The sequence below is a fragment of the Peromyscus californicus genome, unplaced genomic scaffold (genome assembly GCF_007827085.1).
Source record: "Peromyscus californicus insignis strain IS unplaced genomic scaffold, ASM782708v3 Scaffold_4__1_contigs__length_199733344, whole genome shotgun sequence".
Taxonomy (NCBI): Eukaryota; Metazoa; Chordata; class Mammalia; order Rodentia; family Cricetidae; genus Peromyscus; species Peromyscus californicus.
Genome location: NW_026294562.1, coordinates 38099353 through 38119405, shown reverse-complemented (window position 1 = coordinate 38119405; position 20053 = coordinate 38099353). Strand labels below are relative to the sequence as shown.

Here is a 20053-nt window from a genome sequence, read left to right as displayed (position 1 = left end):
GAGTTCGAGGCCAGCCTGGTCTACAGAGCAAGATCCAGGAAAGGCGCAAAGCTACACAGAGAAACCCTGTCTCGAAAAAAAAAAAGGAATAAAAAAAAAATACCTGCTCACCGCCCATTCCCCCCCCAACCTAGTGGGAACAAAACAGCCTCGTGGAATGCCTGGCTGGTCCCCTGAATGTCAGGTACCAATTCTACCCGTTCACTGAATAGATGGTAAGTGGAGGGCCAGGGCTCTCTGTGACAGTCAGGCATTTCTCTCATGGACACACCCTCAGCTCCTCGACATTGTTTAATCCTTTGGGTTATGGTAGTCTTTTCCCTCCTTGCCTGGAGTTATCCATGCATTATTTAGCATGTGTGAATTTGTGTGTATGCGTATGATTGTGTGGTACATGTGCACATGTGTAGAGGGCAGAGGTCAACCTGAGCCATGCACCTTGCTCCCAGAGCCCCTGGGTTCACTGATGAAGCTAGGCAGGCTGGCCGGCAAGCCCCAGGGGTCCTCCCAGCTCTACTTCTCCAGTGCCCGGAGTATAAACTCACACACCATGCCTGGTGTTTTTAATGTGGGCTCCCAGGATCAAACCTGGGTCTTCAGGTTAGTGTGGTAAGTGCTTGTGGACTAAGTGATCCCTCCAGCCCAGTTTTCAATTTTTAAGGACATTTCAGGTCCGAGTTGTAGCTGCTGACTTTGTAATGACCCTCGTCTATGAAAGCATAAAGACAATACTACCCAGGTCCTGGGTGCCCAGTATAGGCCACAGAGCACAGGCCCTGGTGCCCAGTATAGGTCACAGAGCACAGGTCCTGGTGCCCAGTATAGGTCACAGAGCACAGGTCCTGGGTGCCCAGTATAGGCCAGAGTACAGGTCCTGGCCCAGTATAGGCCACAGAGTACAGGTCCTGGTGCCCAGTATAGGCCACAGAGTACAGGTCCTGGTGCCCAGTATAGGCCACAGAGTACAGGTCCTGGTGCCCAGTATAGGTCACAGAGCACAGGTCCTGGTGCCCAGTATAGGTCACAGAGTACAGGTCCTGGTGCCCAGTATAGGCCACAGAGTACAGGTCCTGGTGCCCAGTATAGGCCACAGAGCACAGGTCTTGGTGCCCAGTCCAGGCCACAAAGCACAAACGGGTGTTTTAAGATGGTCCCTTTTGACATGGAGCTGCTAAAAGGCTCTGAAGTGTACACACTTGGAGTGACATTTAGAAGCTATTCCTTACAATGTCATTTCAGACACAATGGCAGGTCGGCCTATGGCTCTTCGTGAAGCTTTTACAATAAATCCTTCAAAGAACTGGAGAGTGGGAACAACTTGTTCCACCCTCCGAGCCCTTTTCCTGAGGCTGTCAGGTGCACGTATGGTGTAAGACATTCTAAGAGATTTGGGGTCACACGGGGAGAAACGAGTCCATCCTAACAAACCTCTGTAGAAATGAAGAGCCAGATCTGGGGACAGGGTGGGAGTGGTAACACACTGTTTTTCACAGAGCTGTCAAACACAGTGTGACTGTCCTCGGAAGCAGGCATGGAAACCAGACACTCAGCCACAGAAGAAGGCTGGGGGTCCGTTTAATGTCTTTGAATCTGGCAGGTGCTCAGGTGCCTTTTCCCGAATAGGCCAAGGAAGACAAGTCCAGTTTGGTGTTGAAGGCTTCTGTCAGTTCCCTGGCCAGCAGCTCATGCAGGGACATGCCGTCGTGGGAGTACACCCAGTTCTTCCCCGTCCAGTCATAGCGCTTGGGGCCACTTGAAAAACAAAACAAACGCACGTTAAGTCAGTGAGGACCCTCTTCAGGAGAGCTACAGTGTTAGGGCTAAGTCAATCCATCTATCTTCTTTTTGTTTTGAGACAAGGTTTCTCTGTGTAGCTCTGGCTGTCCCCAGAACTCGCTCTGTAGACCAGTTTAGCCTTGAACTCATAGAGATCCGCCTGCCTCTGCCTCCTGAGTGCTGGGACTACAGGCGTGTACCACCACCACCAGGCTTATCTATCTATCTTTGAAGATAGTCTTATTCTGTGTCTTGGACCTGGATACAGGTGGCCTGGACCTTACTTACATAGCCAGAGCTGGTCTTCAACTTGTAGCAATTCTCCTGTCTCAGACTCCTGTGGTTGGGATTAGAGCAACCACATTTTGTTGCGGGATATTTGATCACACTGTGTGAAAGGCACCTTTGGATTGGTTTAATAAAGAACTGAATGGCCAATGGTTAAGCAGGAGAAGATAGGCATGACTTCCAGGCAGAGATAGGAACTCTGGGAAGAAGAGGTGGTGGGATTTGTCAGCAAGACGTGGAGCAAGTCAGGTGTACAGTATGGAGAGGTAACGAGCCACGTGACAGAAGGTAGATTAATAGAAATGGGTTAATTTAAGTTATAAGAGATAGTTGGGACAAGCCTAAGCTAATGCCAAGCTTTCATACTTAATAAGAAGTCTCCATGTCATTATTTGGGAGCTGGCGGTCCAAAGAAAGTCCAACTACAACGTTTGGCTGGACTGGATCTTAAAGGTCCCACTGGGGTCCATGATTAAAGCTTAGTGGCCAGCCATGAGTCTACTGGAGGTGGCGGGAACTGTATAGGGTAGGGTCTAGTTTGGTGATTTGCTAGGTCACCGGCAGTGTGATCGGGAGCCTATCCCATTTCCCTCTGCTGCCAGCTGCCAGGGGAGCAGCCCCTTCCACCATACATCCCCTGCCATGTTCTGTCTCACCACAGGCCCAAAGGCAACAGGGACTAAAGTCTCTGAGGCTGTGAGCCGAAACAAAGGCCCGTCTTTTCAGTGGAGCGCTAACAGAGTCCACAGAGCTGCCCGCCAGCAGAGATTGACCAACTTTACAGCGACCTGCAGCGAGGTGACCTTCCAATTTCCTCAGTCTTCCTAAGGGCACTTGTGCAATTTGTCCTCTGGAACACTTCGGAGCCTGGCCCCTGGGAGCCTCTCTGCAGCACACCTCATTTCTTACCTTTCCTACCCCTCAGGACACTTGTTATCTTATAGCAGTGTTTGGAAAACGATGGTCATTTTGTACCACTCACGTGATTTGAACCCGGCCTACACTACTGTGTCACTACTAGCTCTGTCTAGGTCCAAAACATCCCTATTACCTTGAAAGAAGCCCTGGTACCTACTAACCAGTTACCCTTGCCTCTCTCAGCCTTGGCTACCACCTGTGCTATTGTTAAAAACTTCACCGGGCATGGTGGTGCAGGCCTTTAATCCCAGCACTTGGTAGACAGAGGCCAGCCTGGTCTACACAGTCAGTTCCAGGCCAGTCAGGGATACAAGGTAAGACCCTGCCTCAAAATCCAAACCAAACAAAGCTTCCTTCCTTCCTTCTTTCAACAGGGTCTCATGTAGCCTCTTGAACTCCTTATGTAGCCAAGGATAACCCTGAACTCCTGGTCTTCTTGCCTACATCTCTCAAGTGCTGGGATTACTGGCATGCTTGATAATTTTCTAGCTCAAAGAATTTTTCTTTCTTAAAAATTAAATCTGTGAAATTGAGAGATTCACGAGTGTGTCCCACTTACATCATTATCTGTTGGTGTGTCTACTCTGTTCTCCAGGCGAGAAGGAGGAGGAAGAATTTGGGACATGGTTTTTATACTACACCCTAATACTGCCACCTCTAAGAGGAATGACTTGGGGGAGTTCCTTAGATCACTGGGATGTATCCACAAAAGGGAATGTGGGACCCGTCTAATCTCTCTGTTTCCCACTGTAAGATGGGACATCGCTCCTATACATGCTCTCACCATGGCAAGCCATTGTATAAAGGGCTAAACCAGTGTCCCTCAAACCCCCTCAATCTTGGACTTTGAGCTTCCAAAACCATGAGATAAATAAACCTTTGCCCCCATAAGTAAGCTGTCTTGATTATTCAGTTGTAGCAATGTGAAAATGACTAATACACAGGACTGCGGACAAATCTGTAGCTGTCATTTTGTCATGACTTATTACTCCACATGGACCAGACCCATGTCTCAAATTCTGCTTCCTCATGGCCTGGAGAACAGAGTAGATACAGCAACAGAGAATGATGGTAAATGGGGGTACCCCGATGAAGGTAACAGAGAACCCTGAGAGGTCACGATCTGGGACACCCAACTCCACCTAGAATTCTTAAGAAGAACTTTCAAAGACAGGCTAGAAAAGTGGGGATAGCTCAGTGATAGAGAGCCTGTCGAGTCCCAGCATGTGCGATGCATTGTTTGATCCCCAGCACCACAAAAATCCAAGAGAAGCCGGGCGGTGGTGGTGGCGCATGCTTTTAATCCCAGCACCCAGGAGGCAGAGGCAGGCGGATCTCTGTGAGTTTGAGGCCAGCCTGGTCTACAGAGTGAGTTCCAGGACAGGCTCCAAAGCTACACAGAGAAACCCTGTCTCAAAAAAAACCCAAAAACAAACAAACAAACAAACAAACAAAACAAGGGAAGACTGAGGTGGGAAGACAGTCTCCTAGGGGTAGAGGGAAGAGATGTGAACTATCTTTTGTAGGTATAAATGTATGGAGTCTTTTAATACTGCCAACCAAATGTTGGAATTTAAACATGTGCCAACAATACAGAAAAAAGTCTGAATAAATGGGCAGAGCTTTTGCTTAAAGTACAGAAACCTCTCAACACAAACTACCTGGGCCACATTAAATGTCCTTTGGTCCAGGTGTTCCCCACAGCGCTCTTCTACCCCATCCTATGATCCCTACAGCAAGGTGGCCAGGAAAAACTACTATCTCTACAGGACCTCCAAAGTTTCCTTCTGAAATAGGAACTTATAATCATGGCCCTGTGAAAGACACTCTGGATAAATATGAAATGACTTCTGGGCGTCTGGAGAGCTGGCTCGGTGGTTCAGAACACTCGCTGCTCTTCCAGAGGGCTGGTTTACAACTGCTTGTGACTTCAGTTCCAGGGGACCTGACTCCCTCTTCTGGCTGCTGTGGGCATGGGCACTCACCCACAGACACATAAATAAAAACACCCCCTCCTCTAAAGCACCAATGCACCGTGATGAAGGGCGACTCAGGAGATTTCTCCTCCCAGTCCCTCACATAAACGGCATGTTTTAAAAAGAGTTTGCTTGGGCTTCTGTAAGAGATTAACTCCCCTGTGCTGTATGTGAGCTGCCTGATACGGGTGCTGGGATCCGAACTCTAGCCCCAAGTGCTCATAACCACTGAGCTACCTCTCCAGCCTCCTTGATACAGTTTTTGTTTTCGTGTGTGTTTGTTGTGGTGCTGGGAATCCAGCCCAGAGGTTTCTTTTCACATGTGAGGCAAGTTCTGTGCCACTGAGCCATACCCTGGCACTTTTTAAATTTGTTTGTTTGTTTGTTTTTCGAGCCAGGGTTTTGCTGTGTAGCTTTGGAGCCTGTCCTGGGACTTGCTCTGTAGACCAGGCTGGCCTCGAACTCATAGAGATCCGCCTGGCTCTGCCTCCTGAATGCAGGGATTAAAGGCATGCACCACCGCCGCCTAGTCTTTTTTAATATTTTTAAACTGCCAATGCCATTAGGCTTTTGAAGAATTCCACACTGGTTCTGGCTGAGCTTTTTCCACTTGGCCTTCAAAATGTCTTCATTAGTAGTGCTGCTGAGTCTCAGCAAGGTTAGTGTGAAGGGTCTGTGTGAGCATCTGTGTGAGCCTCTCTCAGCCGGTCCCAGACCACTATGGCGGCAGCTGTATGCTCGCTCACCAGTAAGTTCTCAGTTCTGAGGCCCAGGCTGTCTGCAGTGCACCCCCATGTGCCTTCAAGTGCAGGCACATCCATGGGGCAGGCAGGAAGATGGGGGTCCTGGAGCTGCTGCTAAAAATCACTGTCTCACTGCCACCGAGTCTGAGCCCAACTCTGCCAACAGAATCACCGAGACCTTCAGAACAGGCTGGGAGTTAAAGGTTAACTGACTCTGAGGACAAAGTGCAGGTTTCTCAGATGCTACAATATAAAAACTGCCTGTCTCTCTTTCCCCCTCCTTCCCTTCTGTTTTGGGATTGAATCCAGGGCTTATAGACTCCAGACAAGCATTCTATCACTGAGATATACATTCCAGCCTTCAAAGTAGCTTTCTAATTAATTAATTCTTTTACCCCAGGTATGTGCCGCCATACCTAACAAAAGTAACTTGTGTATAACCCTGGCTGGCCTGGAACTCACTATATAGACCAGGTTGGCCTATTGCCTTTGTGACAGGGTCTTCCATGACAGCCCAGCCTAGCCTTTGAACTGGCTATGTAGCAAGGCAGGCACTCTGAACTACGGCCTCTACCTCCTGAGTAGGGAGACTATAGATAGGGTACACTATGCCTGGAAAAAGGATCTTTTCCACAGGCAAGCCAGTGATTTTTCTTTTCTGGGCAATGACCTAACAGAGAAACACTGTCTGGGCCAGGTTCTGAAAAGTTCCCCTTGCTTTAGGTCTTGTCAACATCCTCATGCCTGAGGATAGCAACCAAGTTCTCAATGGGGTGAAACGTTCAACCGGAAGCAGCCTTTCTGCCGAGGCGCACAGCTGTAAAGCCACGGCAAAGCCAGTGACAGACACCCTCTCAAATGGTCCCCAACACGGCATTCCAGATGAGTTCACCCCTTACAGATTGTGACTTCTGAACGTACCTGGAGGGAGACGATAACCAGATCTGCTTGTTTGGAGTCTGCTTATTGATCACGTAGGTCCCTAGATCCCCGCCCAGCTTAACGGTTAGCACGCCGCCCTAGGGGGTCGGGTGGAAGAAAGTGTGAAGAAATTAAACAAGATTAGTTAGCACAAGAACAAATATATATAAATACGTGTTCACATCTCAACGCCTTTCACGTATCCAAGGACATAACACACACCATAAAAAAAGGGGGGGGACCTGGGGGTGCAGGGCACTGGCAGTATGTGTTCAGGAGCTGGGAAGTCCCCTGTTCAATTCTTGGGATCAAAACCAAACAAAAATTAGTGTTCGCAGCTAGGAATGTGTGCAGCAAAGACATGACTGTCGGGACGAGAGTGGATTAGAGAGCTGTTTACTTTTACTTATGTCCGTGTTTCCATTCAACTGTGTGTGCACTGGTGCCCTCGGAGGCCAAAGGCGCCCAGGACCTCTTGCAGCTGGAGTTCCAGGTGTCCGTGAGCCACCTGATGTGATGCGGGTGCTGGGATCCAAAGGCTGGTTCTCACGCTAGAGTAGCAAGCTCGCAGCCACTGAGCCATCTCTGCGGCCACCACAGTGGATTGGGCATAACAATGCTGGAAGCTGGCTCACACCGCTTGCTCTCTGCCTGTGTGGTCGGCCAGGAAAGAGAGGTTAAGACTTGCCTGGGAGCTCGGCAATGGTAAAGCAGAGCACTGGCTTTCTGCCCTCCACTGCCCATCAGAACATGTCCAAACAGAGTAAACTCTAAAGGTGTCTGCCCAAGTGTCAGACCTGACAAGGCCATTGTGGAGACACAGAGAGAAAGCAGGTGTGGCGGCAAAAACCTGTGATGTCAGTGCTTGGGAGGCTGAGGTGGGAAACGGGGAGTCTGAGGCCAGCAGGCTGCACAACAACACGTAAAAGGCAAGAGAAGAAAGTAATCAACGCTCTGCCTTGTCTGTCTTAGGAGAGCAGGCGGGGCAGCCCCAGACTACCTGCATTATCCAGACCCTTCCCAGGCAGCTAACAAGTGCTCAGGGACTCCATAAGGCTTCATTTCCCCCTAAAAAGCCTTGCATTCTCAAAAGACTGGCCAGTCCACTTTTGTTCGATAAACGAACATTTAAATTTGAAAACACTCAACAAAGGAGTCCTTCACTCTCAAGCCTTAGTCCCTTTAGAATGGCAGGCTGTGACACAATGCACGGGGCAGTAAGTACACCCTGAATGAAAGCAGGTGGGAGCCTAGGGCACCAATGCTTTGCTCTGAGCTCTGCAGAGTGCTCATCCAATCAGGAGTCTTGGGGTGATTCTCACAGCACACTCTTACAAACACAGCCAGCCATTTAAATAAATGCTAGAGGCTGGGACCGATAATAATGTAACCAACAGGTATGGGAGGGGGGCACCAGTGATTTCTCTTTCTCTCTCTGAGATACGGGAGAGAAACTTCCACCTACAAAAAGGTGCATCAGGCTTTGTAATCCCAGGTCTCAGGCAGTAGAAGATCAGAAGTTCAAGGTTGGGGCCAGCCTGGGCAACACAAAACTATCTAAAAAGAACCAAGACATACCAAACCAAACCCACAAAAGTTCCTGATAGAGATGTTGGGGATGCAGGTTTAAAACCACAGCAAGACCCTCAGCAGACACAGATTCCTCTTTACTCAGAGCCAAGTGTGTGCCAGGATCTGTGTTTGGACACACTCGGGAACTGTTTTCAACTAGACCAACTGTGAAGGCAGAAATCACTATCCCAATTTTAAAAGAGGTTCAGGATAGCAAAAACACAAAACGAAGTATCAGCAACCCGCAGGGTTGATCTGAAATGCAGGGCTGCTTGGGCTCAAAGACACTGTTCTTCCTGTCATGGGCAACTCCCTCACCCTTCTGAACCTTCGTTCTTAGCTGCTAGTTTATGTAGTTTCTCTCTTTTTATCTTTGGAAAAAACAACATTAAATTTGCCTATAACTAAGTTACACAGTACAGCAGTATTGAGTATATTCACATTGTTGCTCTAGGGCCATTCAGAAATCTCTCCACCTGGGAAAACTGAAACAATGTACACATTCAACGTTAATTTCCTCCAAACACTGTGCACACTGGGTGCTAATCCCCCCAACCCAGCAGCCCCTCAGCACCGGGCTCTTCATCCAACTCTACAGTTTCATGCTTCCTGCTATGGGCTAACAGACTCAGTGGAACCACACACTCACCTCTGACTTACCTATCTGTGTTGATAAATGTCCCGTGTGTTCTACCCTACACGCTGAGGCTTGGTGGTCCAGGGCAAATGCCAAGACTGACTAACTCTCTAGATGTGACTCCCAAGTCCACTCTCCTTCCTAACCAGCCCTGGCCCTGCAGAAGTCACATCATTCTGATTGGCACTCAACATCTGGCTGCCTCCTCAAGGACTCTGCTCAAGGACTCCACACCAGTACCTAGTCATTACTATAACGAGGGACCACACCAGGGACAGCCCACTCAATCACTTTACTTTCCGATCCCCAATCTTTGGAGGGATCCCACAGTGCAAATCAATTAAACTGATGTGTTCTAAAACAAAACAACCCAGCGAAAACCAGACACGGGAGACCTAGCTCCACAGTGTTCTAGCTGTCTTCTGGCATCTTCCCTGTGGGCCCCTCTTGCTCCAGGACCTGTGCAAGTGCCTCTGGGAAGGTTACCTGGGCCTTTCCACTTGGCAGAGTGCCTGCAGCCTCTCATGCTTTGAACTACTTCAGCATGACTTGTGTGTGAAGGAGCTTGCTGTCCCCTGGCCCCCACCTCCACTATTTTGAGTCCCTAGGAAGAAGCGACTCAGTCAGCACCTATATGCTTCCACTCAAACCCAGGATGGACGTAAAAGTACTTATTATATTTGTGGATGAATGGACCAGTGGACAAACAGCGACTGAGGGGACCCTGTCTGTGGTACTATCTGCCAAAATGAAGGGCAAGGTTACCAAGGCAGAGATCACAAAGCTCAGTTAGTTCCTCTACCAGCCTGATTACTGTGATTAGTCTTTCCTCAGGGTTCTCAGCTACTCCAAAGGACAGTGGCAGGAGGGACTAGACCAGCTGCTCTGCTGGCTTAGCAGGGGCCTCGAGACATTTAGAAGTGTCTGCAAGTAGATTCCACAGAGAAGGTTTTCAGCGCCCACTGCCATTCTTTAGCCAATGTGAGTCCATTTGGGAGTGTGGGCACATTTACGTGCAGGGAGGGGACAGTATTACTCACACTTTCCCTGCTGTGACAAATATCTGAGAAAACAGACTGCCTTACAGTGTCCGAGTTTTCAGTCTAGGGGTGTCTGGCTGCACTGTCTCTGGTCTGTGGTCCGGCACAGCACCACAGAGGCAGAAGAAGGGTATGACGGGGGAGCTGCTCCTCATGGCAGCCGGGAAGCAAAGAGGGGCAAGAGGCCAGAGATAATCATGTCTATCAGGACAAGACTCCAGTGAACCACTTCTTCCAGCACCCCCCAGTCTCCATCTCCTCCCATACTCTCCACTGTCCCCTCGGCAGCCACCTAGTCATAAAACCATCAGCAAACAATTCTTCAGTTAGGTCAGGGGCCTCGTGATCCAATCACTTCTGTGGTGATTTATTGTGTCCCCCAATATACTGTGTACCCTAATAAACTTTTCTGGGGTCAGAGAACAGAACAGTCACTAGATTAGACATAGAGACGGACGTGGTGGCACACACGCCTTTAATCCTAGCATTCCGGAGGTAGAGATCTGGAGGGATCTCTGTGAGTTCAAGGCCACACTAGGAACAGAGCCATGTGTGGTGGCACACACCTTTAACTCCAGCACTTGAGATCTCATGTCTTTGCTTGGGAAAGACACACATCTTTAATTCCAGGAAGTGATGGTAGGAAGCAGAAAGGTATAAGGTATGAGGACCAGGAACTAGGGACTTTTAAGCTTTTAGGCTTTTAAGAGCAGTTCAGCTGAGATCCATTCAGGATGAGGACTCAGAGGCTTTCAGTTTGAGGAAACAGGATCAGCTGAGAAGTTGACGAGGTGAGGTTAGCTGTGGCTTGTTCTGTCTCTCTGCTCTTTCAGAATTCACCCCAATAGCTGGCACTGAGGTTTTTATTAATAAGACGTTTTAAGATTCGTGTTACATACCTCTCAGTGACACTACCAGCTAGGAACCTGGCCTTCAACACATGAGTCTCTGTGGGACATCCAGATCAAACCACAATGGAAAGAAACAAAATACTGAGCAATTGCTGAGGCACAGTGACCAACAGGAGACCCTCACACCCGCCAGCCAATCAGAGCAGAACCAGTCCCAGCTGGCCAGGCTCACTGATTGGTGCTAGTGAAGTCAGGCCTGCTCCTGCAGGCACAAGAACTGCAGACTGTTGTCACCTGGTCATCGGTAGAAATACGCACATGGGAGATGTCATGTTGAGCAGGGACCCTCACATACATTGGACTTCTCATTAAGAAATAAAAATAATGAATTTGAAAGTATTTTTTAAACCATTTCCCCTCTATCATTTTGACAACCATCTGCACTACATAATCCTACAATTCACTCCAAAATTCACAAAAGGCACACTTCATGACATTTCCTGGTATTAATTAATTGCTGTTAAAAGGATTAACCTCTCTGCCTGGATTGGGGTGGTAGTGGAGGGGGGATGGGTAAGAAAAGGAGGAGACATTTTTCTCCCAAAGGTAAAGGCCTAAGCAGACTCTTGCTTCGTCTGCCACCTGGTGGCCAGCATGGAAACTTCCCCAGCTTCCGTGGTGGCTGGGGTAATGCTCATCCAATTCAGAAGCTCTCAGCCGTCACTGGGTACAATCTGTAAATCCAGCTCCTTGTCTAGAGTACATTACACATTAATTAAATCAAAATTTCCAGGGGTTGGATTCAAGGCTGCACATCAGAATTCCAGGTGAGCCAGGGTGTGGTGGTGCACATTTAGTCCTAGAGGATCACTCAAGGTCAGCCTGGTCTATACGGCAAGTTCCAGGACAGCCAGGGCTACATAGAGAGACCCTGTCTCAAAAAACCAAACAAAGGGGGCTGCAGAGATGGCTCAGTGGTTAAGAGCACTGACTTATCTTCCAGAGGACCTGGGTTCAATTCCCAGCACCCACAGGGCAGCTCACGACTGTCTGTAACTCCAGTTCCAGGGGACCTGACACCTCATACAGACACACATGCATGCCAAGCACCATTGCACATAAAATAAAATAAATTAATTAAAACAAAACAAAAAACCAAAACCAAACCAAAACAACAAACCCCTCAGGACAGGCTTCTTCTTACAGCAGAAAGGAGCAAGCAGAGGGCCCACACACCGAGTCTGAACCGCTTCGACAACTGTCCACAGGTTGGATCCTGGAACTCTATATTTTATTCAATACTAGAGATTGAAGCCGGGGCTTCACCTATGGTGGGTAAAGGGCTCTTCCCTTCACTACCCACCCCAGGGAATGTGTTTTTAAACAGAAGAGGCTCACAGAGGCAGAGTGACTCCCCCAAAGTCACTGGCAGAGCTGGGCTGTCACATGAATTCTAGCTTTTATGCTCCAACCACAATCTATGTTGCTAGACGGTTATGTCTGTTGGAGGTTATTTTTTTAAAAATCTATATTATTATTTTTAAGATTTACTTATTATTATTCTGAATGTGTGTGTATGAGGAATGGGTCCACTCGCATGGCAGGATGTGGAGTCGGTTTCTTCTTCCACCCCCACGTGGGCTCTAAGAATTCAACAGAGGTTATCAGGTTTAGGGGGGCAGCGGCTTTACGCACTGAGCCCTCCACCAGTCCCCCTGGTCTTTGAGACTGAGCATCACTATGTAGTCCCGGCTGGTCTGGACCTCACTGTGTAGACCAAGCTAGCCTTGAACACTCAGTAATCCTCCTAGAGTGTAGAGTTACAGCTGTGTGTTACCTTGCCTGCCTGGAGGGCATTCTTTTGTTTTAATTTCAATTGTGCACATATGACGTTCATTTTTTTATTGTTTGTTTAGTTTTTCTTTTTCTGAGAAAGGTTCACACTTAGTCTGGGCTCCCCTCAACCTTGCTATGTTGCTGAGGATGACCTTGAATTTCTTTCTAATCCTCCTGCCTCTACCTCCTGAGTGCTAGGATTATAGGGATGTGCTACTACGCTCAGTTGTATTCCAGCTAGGGACTGAAGCCAGGCTGTGTGTATGCTAGGCAAGCACTCTACCAACCGAACTACATCTCCAGGCAGGGTTTTTCTGTGTAGTCCCAGCTGTCCTGGGACTCGCTCTGTAGACCAGGCTGGCCTCGAACTCGGAGATCTGACTTGCCTCTGCCTCCTGAGTGGTGGAATCAAAGGCATGCACCCACCCCCAGTGCCCATCTAAGTTACAGTTTTTAAGTTGGAAACAGAAAATAAAAAAAGCCAAAGGTACCCCAAAGGAGACATCGTAGTCCTCCAGGGTATAGGGCTTGTCTGCCAAGTCTTCAAAGAACTCTGCCAGGGCGTCCAGTGTCTCCTCTGCAAGTCTTTCATAAGCTGTCTCGTCTAGAGAGCTGCAGGAGGAAGAGACCCACCAGAGTATTGTCACCAACTGCACAATCACAATAAACACACACACACATACACACACACACACACACACACACACACACACACACACACACACAATGCCTTCCAGCAGAAGTAACCAGCTAGCAACACGGAGTGTGAGTGAGACCCCAAACACTAGGGTTCAGGACAGCCCTGCTCTGCCTTGCTTCTCTGAGCCTCTTTTCTGGTTAGTACCTGATAGGCTACAATCGCTTGGCAACACTTGGGCTCGCCTCAGCCTCCTGAGTGTTGACATCACAGTCGTGAGCCACCACACCTAGCTTTTCTCATTTGTTTACTTTTCATTTATTTTTTTATTATTTATATTTTAACTGAGGATTGAGTGTATTTTTTTAACGATTTGTTTATTTTTATTTTATGTGCATTGGTGTTTTGCCTGCATGTAAGTCTGTGTGAGGGTGCCAGATTCCCTGGAACTGGAGTTACAGACAGTTGTGAGCTGCCACGTGGGTGCTGAGAACCGAACCTGGGTCTTCTGCATGAGCAGCCAGTGCTCTTAACTGCTAAGCCATCTCTCTAGGCCCTCGTTCACATTTTTAAATTGATGGGAAATCTTTATCATGTACAGAGCAAAGACTTCAGGTTGATAAAAGAAGCTGCGGGAGAGAGGTAGCCTATTTTCCAAATGACTACCCTCCCCAGAGGCGACTGCCTTACATCCCCTGTAAGTCTTTACGCTGTTCTTTTAGACTATCTGAAATTTTTGAAAATATAAAAATGAAGTGCCTTGTTTGTTTTTCTTTGAGACAAGGTCCTCCTAGGTAGTTGGCCTGGAATTTATGATCCTCCTGCCTCAGCTTTCCAAGCAGCTGTGATTACAGGTGTGTACTACTGTGTCTAGTTCATCATATTTTCTTTATTTTACACATCTACTTCCGCTGAACACCGAGGCTGCTGTTTTCATTGCCTTTGTTACTAAATTTTTGTTGGGCAAGACAGAACGTGGGGGAAAAATGCTTATATTGCACGTATCTGAAACTAGACCCGTCCAGAATACAAATCAATAAAAAGAATACCCAACAGAAAAAACGGGTAAAACACTTGTACGGATTTCATAAAAGATATCCAAATGGCCAGTGAGCATGTGAAAAGATAATGAACTTAGTGAAGGTTTTTAAAATGAAGATTTAAAAATGGCGCACACCTTTAGTCCCAGCATTCAGGAGGCAGAGGCAGGCAGATCTCTGTGAGTTCCAGGACAGCCAGGGCTACACATAGAAATGCTGTCTTGAAAAACAACAAAAATAAACAAACTGAAAAGAGAGATGTCATGAAAGACAGAATGAGGGGCAAACAGGGCTTTCTGTACACCCCTGAAGCTGAGGCAGGAGGACTATGAGTTCAAGCCTGGGCTATACAGAGAAACTCAGTCTAAAACAAACCAACAAAACAAAACAAACCCCGCAACTCCTTGCGGGTTGCTATGAACCCACAGAGACGAGTTGATTAGTCGGTTCTGCAGCAGAGGAACCCTATGACGAACGAAGGACAGAATCTGGAGTAGGGAACATTTCCCGGAATTAGGTAGTGGTGACAGCTGTAGAAGCCGATGAATACTAACACCTCTGATGACTTCTATGGCATCTGATTACGACAATAAACTACTGCTGCACTGGGAAGTGGCTCAGAGCTAGATCTGAATGTACCATGCCTACGGGCCTGTGTTCCATCCCCAACAGCAAATCGAAAGAATAGACCGCTGCAACAATCTTCCTTCTGCGGGCTTCTGTGCCCCAGTAAGGGTACACGTCGGTTATGAGATCTTCTGCCAGAAGCCATTGTCACACACTACTGCAGGCCAGGACGCAAATACAGCTTATAGCAATTGATAATTCGGATGTCAACCCACCAGATGAATGTCTCTCTGATAGGGTGCCCTGTCTGGCAAGGCCTGCAGGCCACTGACTCTGCATACTGTTGCTTCATCTGTAATTTCTTGTGCAATAACAGCTATGATATCTCCCCATTATCGTGCTGGAGAAATCACAAAACTCTGGGAAAAAAACTAAATACCCAACAATAGGGATGAACTAAAGGGAGTCTGGGATATCCACACAGAAACACTTGTCACTAAAAGTAACATGGCAGATGCTTAGTGATACGAATGATGTCACTAAGGGTTGTTCCCAGGGAGAAAACAGTTTCTACATGGGAAGCGAGGGAGAGGGAGAGATGCCTGAGGTGGAAGGTGTCTTCATCTCACCTTGAGTTGTCCGAAGTTCCCGAGTTCCTCAGATGTACCACACAGACACTCTGCTTCTTGATGTTCAGAATCTGATCGAGGTAGTGGAGGCTCAGACTCTAAAAGCCAAAGTTAAGAACATCAGTGACCACATCTTAGTCTATTCTAATCCAGCAATACAGGATTTACAGCCTGGCACTTCCAGATTCACCAGTAGCCCGTGACAGCATCTGTCTTAGGATTTGCCCCCCATCATCCCCTAGTGTTTTTCTCACAGTCTCTCTGCTAAGCCTGTGCTATCTGATAGGACAGTCTTGAGACACGGGGAGCTCTCTAAATGTATTGAGATAAGGCAGAATCTGGTCCTCAGCTGTGCTGGCTGCACCTCGAGTGGCCACGCTGTGTGGAACCAGACAGACCACCTCGCCCATGGTGGTGCAGCTGCTGCAAGCTGTTCAGGAGATCTGGTGGCTCCCCAGAGATAGGGAAGCACCCCAGTACCCCTAGAATTTGACTTTTAAAAAAAAGCATCAAAAAATGGCAAGAGGCAGAATTCTGCTGAAGTCCAAACAAGAGCTGACTGGCTGTGTCTGATGGATCCTACCAGCAGGATGTGACCTGTTGATTTTTCTTCGTCTTGAACAGGTGGGCACTGGGCAATGGCATGTGTGTTGATTATGACCAGGTGAGACAGAGTGCAGAGCCAGAGAAAAGTGGTATAGTCTTAGCTAAGGTGGCAGGTGTGTGTGTGTGTGTGTGTGTGTGTGTGTGTGTGTGTAGAGAAGTGATGGAGTGAGGACTTCATTCTGGCAAGGCAAGAAGTTTTCATGATGAGAACTACTGCTTCAAAATGCTACTCTGGTTGCCATGCAAAGGGTCAGAGATAGTGACTGCTCTTGAGCAGGCAATGACTGTGGTGTACACAACGTGTGTGCAGGTGCTCTTGGAGGGAGAAGAGGGCATCTGATCTCCTCTCACTGGAGTTGTGGAAGGCTGTAAGCTGCCTTTTATGGGTGTTGGGAATCAAACTCAGGTCCTCTCTAAGAAGAACAAGTGTTCTTAAATGCTGAGCCATCTCTCCAGCCCTTACTCCATCATTATCATCAAGAGGGGGTGGTCCTATAAAGTTGCTGCACTTGTTCCTAGGGGACACAGGCTGGGTCCCTGCAAGTCTCCGAGTCATAACCATCAAATGGTTGATGTATACTCTTGTTTGGTATGTGTTTCTGTTTAAGGACACTTTATTTAATATATATTATTGATTCATTAATATTGAACTTGAAGCAATAGACTTATAACTTATGCTGGAGTGAAGCATATCTGACACATAGTTTCTTTGTAGGGCATGTCACAGTCTGTGTTTACTGTGGCTCTAGGCTTGGGGACCACTTTCAAACATCACCAAGAAGTACAGAAATGTGAAAACACACGCCACTGAACAGACTGAACATTTGCTCACACCGAGACGGTGAAAGCAAGCAGAACAATGCCTTGTTGGGCCACCGCTGGGAACACCCTCCATGGGTCTAGAGCATTTCGTCACTCTGCAGCCTTCAAAATGACTGCAAGAGCACCAAGATAGACAACTGGGGACAAGGAGTATTAATGAGTCAGTGAGAACAGAATCTGAGGATAAAGGTGGACTGGACTTGTATTTTACAGGCGAGGAACCTGAGACGCCAAAGAGGAAGTTGCTCAGGCTCACAAAGATGCAGAGATCCAACGTGCACAGTTGGAACTGGAGCCTAGCTGTCAGGCGCCAGGCAAGCGAAGAATTACATGGCTGGGAAGCAGAACAGGGCTGAAAACATCCGGGAAAGTGTTTGAGAAAGCGGGGGTCCCGGGTCCTGCCCTTCAAATCCCAGCTGTCTTTCTCATAGTTTTAAAATTCTCTTTCATTAAGAAATGAACCCAGAACGAACGCTAAGTGACTACCTCACCACTGAGCTACATGGCTAGCCCTGTTTTGTTTTTGTTTTGTTTTTTTTTTTTGGTTTTTCGAGACAGGGTTTCTCTGTGTAGCTTTGCGCCTTTCCTGGAACTCACTTGGTAGCCCAGGTTGGCCTCGAACTCACAGAGATCCGCCTGGCTCTGCCTCCCGAGTGCTGGGATTAAAGACAGGATCTCATGTATCCCTGGCTGGGTGTGAATCTGCAGACAGTGCTAGCCCGCAGCCTCCACCTTTTCCACAGTGCTTCTTTTCCTGGAATGCTCCCCCAGCCCCCTCCTCTGGCATCTATCACGTCCCTCTCTGGGAAGCCTTCCTTAACCCCACTGCTATCCTTTGGGCGTTCTCTTTTCAAGCCACGGAGAAACCGATTCTGTTCTTTGCATCTTCAAGGAACCGAGAACTTATCTGAGGGGCTAAGGCCTTTGTGAACAGTTTAATTCTCCCGCCAAAACCGCAAAGTGGGCGTTACCCTTTAAATGTCCCCGGTACCGAAAGGCAAGCCCTGCCCCCAGAGAGCGAGGATTCCCCCAAGGTCACAGGGCTCTTCAGAGCCGCGGAGTCAGCACGTGGAACCGAGGTCCCGTCATTGTCCAAAAGCTGGAGTCTAGGGTCCTGCTGGTACACCTGTGATCCCGGCACTGGAGAGGAGGCAGGAGGATCACAAGTATGAAGCCAGCTTGGGGAACCACAGCCAATTCTAGGCTAGCCAGGGCTGCAGATTGAGACAAACAAACAACAGAAAACCGTACTCCAAGCTCCTCCACAAGCCCTGCTAAGTCCCACGTCACGAACAGGGGAATCGATTCACCGAAGCCCAGGCTTCCATGATTCTGCGTGCTACCTTCGGAGGACGCGCAGTCGTAAACGCGCCTGGCTACACACGTGTGTTAACTACCGAAACTTGGGAAAGGAACCGACCAGCTTCAGCACTGCACAGACCCCCGTGGGCACGCACCCCCACAGCCACCTTCCCACCCGAGGACAGAAGCCCGCGCGATATGTGGGCGCTCGCGCGCGCGCCCGCCCAGTGCAGCCCGGCGCATGCGCGCAGCGCGCGTCCCCGAGCCTAAGGGCGGGCGCGGCCTGCGCTCGGGAGTGTGAGCCCGCAGCGCGCGTACTCACCGAGTGGCGGCCGGCGGAGGCCGCGTTGGTTGTGACCTGCAGGCCTCGGTGGCCGCACGCTCCGATCGGCTCCCTCCCGCGCGGGATCCCGACCGAGGCCGAGGCCCCGGACGCCGTCCGTGGCAGCAGACCCACGGCGGCGCGGCGTGCGAGCGCCCACATACCGCTCGGCTCTGCGGCCGCTCCGCCCTCCAGCGCGAGGACTCGGTGGCCCGCCACCTGGTGGCCGTGCCCTGCCAGCGCCGCGGGCGGGCTCCTGCGCGCAGGTCCGGGGTGAGGGGTTGAACTGCCCAGCACGGCACCGTGGGTACATTTAACCAGCACCCAGAGCCTGCTCTGTGCCAAACCTGCAACGCATCCCTTGGGCAACAAGAATATCTAAACACTGACCTCCGCGAGTTTATTCACTGACGAGTGCCAGTGGGAGATTCTGAGGATACGCTGATGAATAAGGATAGTCTTGCTTTCAAAAAAACTTAGTTCTAACAGCTCCAACTGCCCGATAATATCAAATTCCGTATCTCATAAGCACGAGAAGTACCAGGCTGACTGGGGGTGGAGGAGGGGCTTATGTAGACCCACGCCCAGCTGCTGATGGCTACTGGATGAGGAAGGGTCTTCTGGGATGTGGCCTTTGATAGGTTGTCCTTGAGCCAACGGATGGTCCTACACCAGTGCATATAATGGCAGCATTAAGTGGACCCGGTCCCCTGCTCCCCTGCCCCCAAAGTGCATGAAATTGGGAGAGAGAAGTGGTAGGGTGGTTCTGTGGGAGTTGGCAGTGGCAGGTGAGCTGGATTAAAACACAATGTATGCATGTATGGGATTCTGAAACAACAGTGGTAATAATGAAGGAAATACCCAGCTGCCCTTTGGATGAGGAATAGTCAGGACTGATGATTGGGTCTCCTCATAGCGCCATTTTGGCAACTCCAGCAGGTTCATCACACTACCGGCAGCTCTCCCAGCTTTTGTCAGTTTGTGAGTGACTCTTCCTGTTCCCGGGGTTGTCACTGTGACCCTGTCGAGAACTCACTGAGGTTCAAGGAGTCAAGACAGTGCCACAGGAGTCTTCTGCCTCGAGGGTCTCAAGAGGTATCGAGTGTCAAAAACGGATAGGTGTTAACGACATCCTTCATGTGCTGCTGGACTTGGGAGAGCATTGCTTCTGATTTCCCACAGAAAGCCTTCATGTAGCCACAAAGGAAAGGAGGGTTTGCAGTGACTGTAACAATTTTTTTTTTTTTTTGATGTGTAGCTAATTTTCAGATGTGGAATTGGAAGCTCAGACATTTTAAGTGACACCCCTGATTGAAGGGGAGCTAGAACCCAGGCCTCCTGATTTCTGACCCAAAGGCTCTCAGAAAGGAGTTTTCCTTAGTTTCAGTATTGCAGCTCTGATTGGCTCTGCTGGAATCAGGTGCCCATCCAGTGAAGCAAATATTCTGTAGAGGAAAGAGAGCGACATTCCTGGCCAGCGTCATGGTCCATTTTGGGCGGCTGCAATGCACTGACTGAGCCTAGGTAATTTATAAAGGACAAACATGACTACTCTGGTGGCAAAGAGAAG

At 48.9% G+C, this 20053-nt stretch overlaps 1 protein-coding gene across 1 annotated transcript; it reads right to left on the bottom strand.

Annotated features, from left to right (window-relative positions):
- Positions 1 to 273: 273 nt before the first annotated feature.
- Positions 274 to 18683, bottom strand: Fxn (frataxin). The gene is made up of 5 exons (XM_052712850.1): positions 18484 to 18683; positions 15432 to 15529; positions 13050 to 13170; positions 6623 to 6720; positions 274 to 1752 (listed from the first exon to the last, which is right to left on the bottom strand). The coding sequence occupies exons 1-5, from the start codon at positions 18643 to 18645 to the stop codon at positions 1602 to 1604; spliced, it is 630 nt and encodes a 209-aa protein (XP_052568810.1). The 5' UTR covers positions 18646 to 18683; the 3' UTR covers positions 274 to 1601.
- Between the last annotated feature and the right edge of the window lie 1370 nt (positions 18684 to 20053).